This window comes from Buceros rhinoceros, unplaced genomic scaffold, assembly GCF_000710305.1.
Source record: "Buceros rhinoceros silvestris isolate BGI_N320 unplaced genomic scaffold, ASM71030v1 scaffold34010, whole genome shotgun sequence".
In the NCBI taxonomy this organism is placed as follows: domain Eukaryota; kingdom Metazoa; phylum Chordata; class Aves; order Bucerotiformes; family Bucerotidae; genus Buceros; species Buceros rhinoceros.
Genome location: NW_010391887.1, coordinates 4,255 through 14,281, shown reverse-complemented (window position 1 = coordinate 14,281; position 10,027 = coordinate 4,255). Strand labels below are relative to the sequence as shown.

The 10,027-nt window shown below is 38.5% G+C and overlaps 1 protein-coding gene across 1 annotated transcript in view; it reads left to right on the top strand.

The window, feature by feature from the left end:
• Nucleotides 1–1,752: 1,752 nt before the first annotated feature.
• RSRC2 (arginine/serine-rich coiled-coil 2) overlaps nt 1,753–10,027 on the top strand; it is a gene marked incomplete at its 5' end in the record, with an annotated part of 12,030 nt that continues 3,755 nt past the window's right edge. The window contains 5 exons of the mRNA XM_010143364.1: nt 1,753–1,909; nt 2,494–2,537; nt 5,110–5,300; nt 6,286–6,429; nt 9,990–10,022. Coding sequence (XP_010141666.1) covers nt 1,753–1,909; nt 2,494–2,537; nt 5,110–5,300; nt 6,286–6,429; nt 9,990–10,022 — 569 coding nt within the window. The remainder of the gene's footprint in view (nt 1,910–2,493; nt 2,538–5,109; nt 5,301–6,285; nt 6,430–9,989; nt 10,023–10,027) is intronic.

Genomic DNA, 10,027 nt, shown 5'->3' with positions numbered 1-10,027 from the left:
CTGGGGAGGGCTGGGTCGGGATGCCGTGTGCGCGGAGAGACAAAATGGCGCCCGCCGCGCCTTCGCTTGCCGGCGCCATGATGGGCCTCGGGAGGGGTGGTTGCTTTTCACCCAGTACTTCTCTCCCTGTTTCCAGAAGTTTCTGTTTCATTTCTCTAGGCTTGGAGAGAAGCAAGGAGGCCTTGCGGCTGAGGCCCTAGAGTTTCCTGGCTGGGGAGAGAAATATTGTGGTCATAGGAGCGGGCGTTTCTCGGACTCGGGCGCAGGTTCCCTGGGAAGGGAGGAGGGAGGGGATGGATTTTGCCATGGGCAGTGCTCAGTGTTTGTTCTTGTAGCTTTCCCTGTCCTATTATTTTTCTTTATGTTTGGTTCCAGGACTGATTTTTTTCAGCGTTGTCTTGTACTCTGATTAATTATTTATCCCCCTGTTTTTATGGTTAATATCCATAGGAAATGCCTCTGCTGTAGCTATTGCTGCTTTTTTTGTTCATACATGGTCTAAGAGAGTAGCTTTACTTTTAAAATTTGTGTGGCCTGGTAACATAAAGGAGTTTGTCCCATAATTAAGTTGGAGAACCAGTAAGACCTGATGTGGTTAATTTTTTTTCGAAAGTCATTAATTAGTCTTTGAGTGAAAGAAAAAAGCCCTACAGACACCAAACAAACCAGACTCTAAAGTGATAAAACTCTTCAAAGTTGACTTTAAGTACTTTGTGGTGTTTAATCTCATATTTCAAGTTCTTGTCTTGAAAGGTTTGACCGGTGGTGAAACAAAACAAGAGGACCATAAACTTGTGAAGAAAAGTATTCTTTTTTTTCATGGTGCTTTTTTAGTTTATATAACTTAACCTGTTGGGAATAAGTTAAATTTTTTTGTGAAAGGACGTTAGATTTATTTTTGAGAAGCAGTTTGTATAAATAACGAGGCTGGTGGCTTTGGAAAATGTGGTAGTGGGCTCAGTTTCAGTTGGATGCTATGTTTAAAACCTTAACAGACTGTTAGTTGGTATTCTCCTTATCCTTTTCAAGTAACTTTGAAATATAAGTTCATAGAAATCTCAAAACTCCTTTGAAACTTCCAGCTGAGTCTTGGAAACCTTAGATGAAGGAGGGAAGTGTAGATAAGGAGACCATAGGTGTGGAATGCCAAGGACTGTCATGGCTAAGATCACAAATAGGGGAGTCAGTTCCTACTCTGTGCCCAGTGTTTTTCAGGGTGGTGTATCAGTAGTATTCAGAAGTGTCCCTGGAACTGTAGTTAAAGCTCTGCTGCAGATGCAGTTTTAGGTGGTCAGTGCCCTTGACCATAGGCTGTTATGTTTTGAACTTGGTGTACTCCACGAATGGAGAACAGCTACTTTATCTCTCCCACTTAGAGAGATTTTATTATAGATGTGTCTTTGCACTCATGCAAATTAACAAAGAATTGGGCAGACTAAACAGTAGTAGCTGAAATAGAAACCCAAAGATTTACCTGTAGCTTCTTATGAAGAGTCTACCATGAATACATAATGTAGTAATGACAATCTCTAGTATCTCTTGTGGCTTAAGAAAAAGAAAAACCAGTGGCGTTGTTTTCAAAGTACTGAATATAAATCAGCATTTGAGAGGTTTTTGCATGTCTTGTTCAGTTTGCAAGTAAAACTGCAGCCCGTAGGAAAACATCCTACGGATCTTGTGCTGTGCCTTAGTGATGCCCTGACAGGACATCACTGAGTTTTTGTGTTTTAAACATTGTGTCTTCCTGTGTAGGGTAGTGATACAGAACGAGATGGAGTAGCCCCAGAAAAGTCCTCTCCAGAAAGAGAGAAGAAGAAGGAACAATCAGATGCCTCTAGTTCTCCCAGAACATCAAAGCATCACTATTCAAGATCACGCTCACGGTCAAGGGAAAGAAGACGGAAGTCAGGTATGGGCTTCATGTCAGCTGCTTAGTAATGATCTAGATTATGCTCATAGGACTGAAAAATCTTTAAAGCTGTTTTGGAAAAAATGTGCAGGCTTAGTTCTAGTAACTTGTTAGAATTGGGAAGAAATGAAGCTACAAATTTTGGTTTTGTATCTTTAGTGTGTTATATTGAAAGTTTTCAAATTTAATGATAGGAGTGCTGAGGGAAAATGTCAGTGTTTAGAGAATTGGGGGAGAGGATGGGACACAACAGCAAGCAGAAAACCATACTATTTTGTCTTAATTTGAATTAGGTATGCTCTGACTGGGATACTTTTGAGTGGTTGTAACAAAAATAAAGTTACCTGACTGGAGTATGACATGAGCTAGTTTTTTATTGTCAGAGCTTAAGTAAATGCAAACAAAGAAAGGGGAGGAACAGCCAGAGTTTGGTTTCCCCAGTAGGGGTTCCAGTACTGCTGTTTGTTTTCTAAATCTCTATTCTTGACTTTGGGAAGTGGAAGAACTGAAAGGAACTAGAAAGATTATAGCCAAGTGATGTCCTGTTTAGCTTGGTAAATAATGATAAATATTTTCTTCTTTAGATACTGAAGGAAGAAAACACAGAAGTCGGAGCAGAAGCAAAGAGGTAATTAACTCTTTGTAGCGTTTAGGTAATTGTATAATACATCTTAAAAAGTATCTTGTAGTAATGCACTTATGTCTAAACCTAAATAAATGACTTTATGGTAAGTACGAGAAATTGGAAACTTTAAACTTAAAAATGGATATGGAGATCCTTTCGTAGTGAAGCATGATTGCAGCCATCATGTTGACAAGGTAATAGTTTTGTAGAAAAATGCTTTCAGAAACTAGTAATTTCTTTTCTTTTGTTTGTGGAAACAGCCAAGAAAAAGAATTCATGTGGAGAAGTAGAATGGTGTTCTTGATGACTTTCACAGAGCTTCCATTAATCGAAAGTCATGGTGGCTTTATTCCTGGCCAGTGTTCAGGACTTTCAATGATACATACTCATCTACTTAAGTATATTAAAATAATTCCCCACCTGACTGAGCTCTGTTCATTGCACCCTTTTAATTGTAAAGACTGTCATAGCTTGACAGACAAGCTGAGTCAGCTGGAATCATGACAGTAGCAGCAAAAATTTCAGAGGGCTGTCTCTTTCTAAATAAATGAACAGATGTTTGTGTGGATGTGTAGGGGAGCGAGAAGAGACAGCATCAATACCTTGAAAATAACTGGCTTACACACCAGAGAAGAGGTGGACTGAGCAAACCAGGAGCAGCAGTATAGTCACAAAGAAGCTGAAGCCATGTGGGGCAATAGCAGGCTGGGTCAGCCGAGGGACTTTTTGTCTTTTAACCTGGGTCAGGAACGTCTCTTTCTCCCATTGCAATGGAAGCTCTGTTTAAAAGAGGAGGAAAAGAAAAATAATCTAGGAGAGTTTTTGTGAAATTGAATATATTGTTTAGCTCACATGATAACATTTCTATAATAAATCATACTCAGCGTGCTAATGCGCGAAGAGACTGAACTGAAGACGCTGCAGACTCAGATAGCAAAATTATAAGCCTACTTCATGATAAGGTAACTATTAGTCATTCAAACTCATATTTCCCTTAAAAATATCTTAAATCCGTTATGGGATATAATGGTGGTTTATTACTAAGTGTGTGCCTAGAAGACATGATTTAAAATAAAAAATATCTCTTTTTAATGTTTTTTTTAAAAAACTTGCTTAAAATTATGTCCAGTGTTTTGCCGTGCTGTTGGATCTGATCTTACACAATTTATTTAGCAATTTCTAAGTTTCGCAGCCTGAACAGATGAGGAATCCCACCGTAGATTTGCTATTCTCGTTCATTTGCAAGATGAAGTTCATTGTCTGTAGACTAAATACTGAATATCAGTAATTCTTTTTTATATGTGTATCAGAACAACTACTTGCTTCTGTTAAATGTATACTTAAAATTGATGTACAGGTAACATCTCAAACTTTTGTAGGTAACAACTGATTGTTCAAGGAGTTAAGAATAAAATACTGTAAGAGAAGGAAAAATAGATGTAATGTTGCATACTTGAACTATAATAAAATATACTTAGAAATAGATATGTATTAATGAGGAGTTAGGCTTGCATCAGGGGGCATAAGCTAATAATAGCATCTTCTCCAGACTTGTTTCATTTGAGAGTTAGGATTGTAGGAAAGGTTCTATGAGTAGTTAACAGATTTAAATAGGCAAGATGCCAACAACAAACTTCTGAAGAATTGGGTTTTAGCCTGCAATGAATGTATCATGCTTAAATTATGACTTGAAACAACATATTATTTAAACGTAAGACTTAAGTGCACTATTCTTTTGTGGTAGAAATATTTCAAAATAAATTGGATGTATTAAGAAAAGGTACTGATGTCATGACTTAGTCTCTAAGGAAAACACTGGCAAAAATCAGGCCTGACCTTGCTAAGTATTTTTGGCATTACGGCTATAAAAAGGAATCTTTTTTTAAGAGGCACTGCAGGAAGAAATTGCAGTATAGTGGAGCAGCATATCTTTAATTTAAAACTACGGTGGGAGGTCTGAGTGATGCATGTTGGTTTTTAATACTAAAAATGGGATGTCAACTACGTAACTTTGATTTTTAAAACTCCTGGAAGTTACTGACTGAAGAGTTTTGCTCTAAAAATGAATTACCTAATTATAGATAGAAAATTGTGTCAGTTATAAAAGCGAAATAGTATATGTTAGCAACTATGTGTGGATTTGAGTAACTTTCTACTTGGTAGGCTTAGGCAAATATTAAATATTAACTACCAATGTGTGTGTATGTGCATATTCATAAATTGTCAGGTACTTAAAGACAGATACTTGTTTCGGAATGGAAGCAGTGACTGAGAATGGCAGCTGTTCTTGTTAAAATGCTGTGAACTCTCATATGGAAACACTGTAAAGATACTTTGGATGCGCTATAAATCCTTTAGATGGTGGGGAGGAGGAAAAGGGGGGAAAATTATAGCGTCCATTGGCAACTTTGGGTAGTTGGTGGCGTTAGGTAAAATAGCCATCGCTCATGATTGAGTCACGCTCCTAAGGTTACTAATGTTGCATCACAACTTATCATTTTTTATCTTCTGATACCCATACTAACTCTCTTTGTTGCACTATTTTCCTGAAAGAACCAACTTCTTCTTAAAACAGGCAAGAAGACATGAATCCAAAGAGAAGTCCTCCAAGAAGCACAAATCTGAAGACCACAACGACAAAGAACATTCTTCTGACAAGGGAAGAGATAGCTTAAATTCATCTGAAAATGGTGAGGATAGACATAAACGCAAAGAGAGGAAGTCATCAAGAGGGAGGAGTCATTCAAGATCCAGGTCTCGTGAAAGGTAGGTCGTTTCACATGAATTTTGTTTTGTAAGTGCATTTGCAAAAGCAGTGGTTGGAATTTATGTAGACTTTTGAAGTACTGACCTAATTTGACTCTAAAGCATCCATTTATATTGCATGTTTTGGTTTTCATTAGGTAGTGTGTTTCCTGCTACTTGGTGGTTTTTTTCAGATTAGTTCTGAGTAAATGTATAAAATCGCTCTAATGCTTTACAGAGGCAATCTGTCTCATGCTTGTATATACGGACTATAGAAAATATGTAATAGTATAAGCAGAGCGTATTAAAAGTTCCGTGCTGCCAGTGATGGGAAAGAAAATACCCATTAGCAATGTCATGGCTTTTTACCTCCTAATTCAAGAGCTTACCCAGAGACCAGTTTTACCCAGTGCTATCTAAGCCTCCCTGCAGGGAGGCCACTGAACACACTGTCATGGTAAGAGAATTGCTTGGGATGAACCGGTTGCTGCCAGCAGAACTTTTCGGGCAGCTCTGCTCATGGCCAAGGGATCTGTAGCAAGCATGATGGCAAGGCACAAGCTTTGGCTAATGATACACAGAGGGACTGTGTGTGACTTAGAAGCTGAACTTGGGTGTCTCTTCCCTAAGGTGTTGGATTACCATGGGGAGGAGGAGAGTTTTGAGCCTTGAGTTTGAGTCCTACATCAGATTAGTTTGGCTGTGTATTTGCATTGAGATGTACCCTTTAATGAACGACTAAAAATAGCTCTATTGATGAGTGTGATTGTTTATCTGTAATTCTTGTCTGTTGTGGCTCAGTGTAGCATTTGGTTCCTTTCCCATTTCATCTCCTAGTCTTAGAACGTAGTGTTCCAGGCATGAACTGTCTGTGTAGTTAGTTTGCAGTCTTCCCACCTTGCGTGATGCTTTTTGCCCTGTCGTAACAAACCTGTATGTAAGTCCTTACGTAGAAGTTGAGTTTAAACATGGGAATATATGTAAGAAATTGGGACATGTGTTTCAGACGTCATCGTAGCAGAAGTCGTGATAGGAAAAAATCCCGATCTCGCAGCAGAGAGAGAAAACGACGTATAAGATCTCGTTCTAGATCAAGATCTAGACACAGACATAGAAGTAGAAGTAAAAGCAGAACAAGGAGCAGAAGCAGGTGAGTAATAACTTCCTTATACACTTAGCAGTGGTGTTTGGTTGAACGTTCTGTGGCAGGCTGAAGTACAGAAGAATTGTAGGTTTGTAGGTTAGTGTCTGCTCAGTGTAACTAAACCTGTTTGGCTTTGAAGAACTGGGTTGTTTGCATACACTTACAGAAACATTTGTCATAGCTAAAGTGTCTCAGGTTCTCATCTTGCCATAGCAGTTAGAAATGCTTAACAAGTGATTTTGTGGTGTCTTATAAAATCACCATTTGACAGATAAAGTAGAAGGAAATAACTTTGAGCAGCGATGATTACCACAGTTCAAGCTCGCTTTCGTTTCTTATGCCACAACTGAATTTACTCTTTTAAATAGGATATTTAAATGATACTTAAGTGGGAAAAACTGAAGAATAAGGTACAACTCTTTCATGTGTTTGATAGAAGAGTATTGTGGTTGGCAAAGCACTACTTTAAAAATTCTTTCATATTTCTTCTTGTTTGCATATGTATCATAAAAGGGAAGTTTAACTGGGAATCACGGGCTGTCCAAGTAGACAGACTGATCAGAAGGTAATCCTGATCAGCTCCATAAAGTTCATTTAATTTGTTTTGTCTCTGAACTGGTGCAGTTAGCGTTAAGGTGAATTCTGAGTCAGATGGATTATTTCTGGTCTGAATGTACTGTTCTGTGTTGGTGATTACCAACTCCTTTTTGTCAAGTTCAATCAAGTGTTACCTTGTTAACTTTTCTCCCTATCTGGGGTGCTTCCATTCCTTGCTTAAACTCTAGAAGCACAGATTGAAATGCTCTAGCTGGTCACATGCTGTTTTATTCTGGGACTGCTTGACAGAGTTGAGATCTGTACCTCACCTGGCATAGGCTGAAGGTGAGGTTTTCATTGATGTATGAAGTTAATGTTTTCCAGTGCTGATGAATCATCGGGTGTTTTTGGTGTAGTTCCAAGTCTGTTCGTCTGTGTCACTTTTGCGTTCTTAATGCCCTGTAGTATGACTTTATGACTACTGCAGTTGTGGGGTTTTCCCCCTCCTGCTTGTGCAAAGTAAAACAAAGGGCTTGAATGCAAACTGGTATCCCTTCAGAGCTCCCAGGACAGTGATGCCAGTGTTCTAGTTCATTTAGTAGTATTTTCACTGGAGTATTTTAAATTGCGTATTTAAAGGGTGTAGAAGTTGGTTATGAGTCCTCAACATTATGGTGGATCGTTGGAGACTTAAGAATATAGCACACTGGGCAATACTACAACAGCACTTGTGAAACTGATAAGAAGACTTCTTTCTGAAGAACTAGTTGAATTACGTGGTTTGTGTCATTTTGGCACACGCTTTCTACCAAACTTTCAGCTGGGGTGAGTAGAGCTGGCTCTTCAGTTGGTAATAGGTTACTTGTGTTTAATGGTATTTAAGCTGTTCAGCATGATGTGTAAGGCTCCAGTTCCCCACTGTTTCCAGTTCTTACAGATGATGTGCGCTTACTGTTTTTAAAAGTCACTGAATGTTTTATGTTTAATGGCTCTGTGAAAACTTCGCATCCCAGAATAGGTTTTTTTGCTTCTGCAGTGGAAGTCACATTACCTGAAAAAGTAAGGGAGCTTAGGAATTACCTCAGCTGCAAACATGCCTTGTTGGGTAGTGATGCAGGAATCCATTTCAAGTCCTGTGTTTTCCTTTCGAATCTAGAGAAGGAACATCAGTGAGGCACAAGTCTCTTCCAACAGTAGCTAGAACATTTCATCAAGTTCTGGGCTCTGCAAAGAGGATTACTAGCCGAGCTTCTAGGAAAACTCCACAAGCCAGATAAACGTGATGTAGAAACCTACCCTGTTAAAACTCAACCATGAAATGAATTCCCTCATTCATGAAATGCAATATTTGTTGTGTTACACTTCACAGGCTATGACAGAAGCATTTGTAAATAGTAGAGCTTGACTTTCTCTTGATGATACTTCCCATAATCTCAAGCTCACATTTTCAAGTGATCTGTCCTCACCAGCGTTTAAATTTTTTTTTTCGTTCTGTTGACTGTGTAGACCCTCCTGGCAGCTCTTTTGTGGCATTGCTCTGAATAAATGCTAGGTGGAAAACATGACATCATCTGCTTGTTTCAAATGGAAATACTTAAATACCAAAGCTCAAATATTTATTTCCTTGATGTTTACCAGTGCAATAAAGCATCAGACCAAAGACAAGACCACACTACAATAGTCAGCACGGGAAAAATGAAGGTATCTTTGAAACATGCATTACATCTTACCTCAGGAATGCAGATCTGTCACTTTCCAGTGCCTGAATCTGCATCTTGTCATCTTCTATGAAAAGATAAGTCTCGCCTGCTTTGTATTCTTCCAGATTTGTCATGTAAACCAGGATCTCTTTTTCTAACTTCAGCCTGCATTCCGTGGTGGTCGTAGATGCTGCCCAAGTTGCAAACAGAAGAAACAGAGTACCTGAATGCCATGTAAAGTGGCTGTTCCCAAGTTAGATATTTTCTCGAGTTAGCTCTTATCAAATAGTTGATTATAACATTTAAGTATAAAACTGCAGAAACATCTTTGTGCATTTCAACTTACTGTTTATGGCAAATCTGGGAAAAATTGTGAGTGATACCTCCTGTAATTTAAGCTTTGGACGTGTTTAAAATGTCAGCATCAGAGGTTTAAACAGGCATAAACCCATATCTCTTGTAATGTAAATATTCATGATTCTGGCAAAGAAAAATACTGCTAAGAGTACTTTAAATTTGTATTTTGAGTGGCTTTCGCTTAGATGGGACTAGATGTATGTCATAAGAACAACTTCTGCTTGAGAAGAGGTGGGGAAAAGGTTAGTAAAGGAGAATGAAACTGAATATTTTGATGCTTGATTTAAAATATTTTTTAACTGGGTTCATTTCAGGTGGTCAGGCTCCAGATAGTGCATGCTTCGAAGTTCTCTGCGCAGTACTGCCCTTCTCAAGAGCAAACCGGAGACAAATGCTTTATGTTTAAACCAGTTCTCCCATTGAGCTTGATAGCCTCCCTCAAACAGTTGTCCAAAGCACGTTTAGCAAAGAATCTACAGAGTGGAGAGAAATAGTAATTTCCCTGAGTACTATTCCAGTTTTTAAATCAGGCCTCTTAAAAATGCCCATTTTTAACATAATCATAGTGTTGTGAGGTCTTCTGTGGTTTTAAAACATTCTTGTAACTTCATCCCTTTTAGTTTTGCAGTTTACTGGAAGTTACACGCTGTTTTCTCTTGAGGGTTTTAGAATTAAAATTTCTAGAGCAGATCAGTTTGTTCTAAACATGTCAAATTTGGGTGGAAATGAATACCCAGAGTTACACATTCTATTACATCTTGCAGTGGGACATCTTCAGTTTTAGCTCTTCCCTGTTACAAGGCAAGTGTGACTGTTACACTAGTCTATTATAACCTGCGTGAAACTGGTTCTTGAGGGCTCTCCAGGTGGATCATTAAGCAGTTTTTCAGAGTTGTGATCAAACAGTTTATGAAATGTTAAGGTATATACGTATTGTCATTGTTTCAGCAACTCTGTTATGTTTGGTTACAGAGAGCGAAAGAAAAGAATTGAAAAGCCCCGGAGGTTCA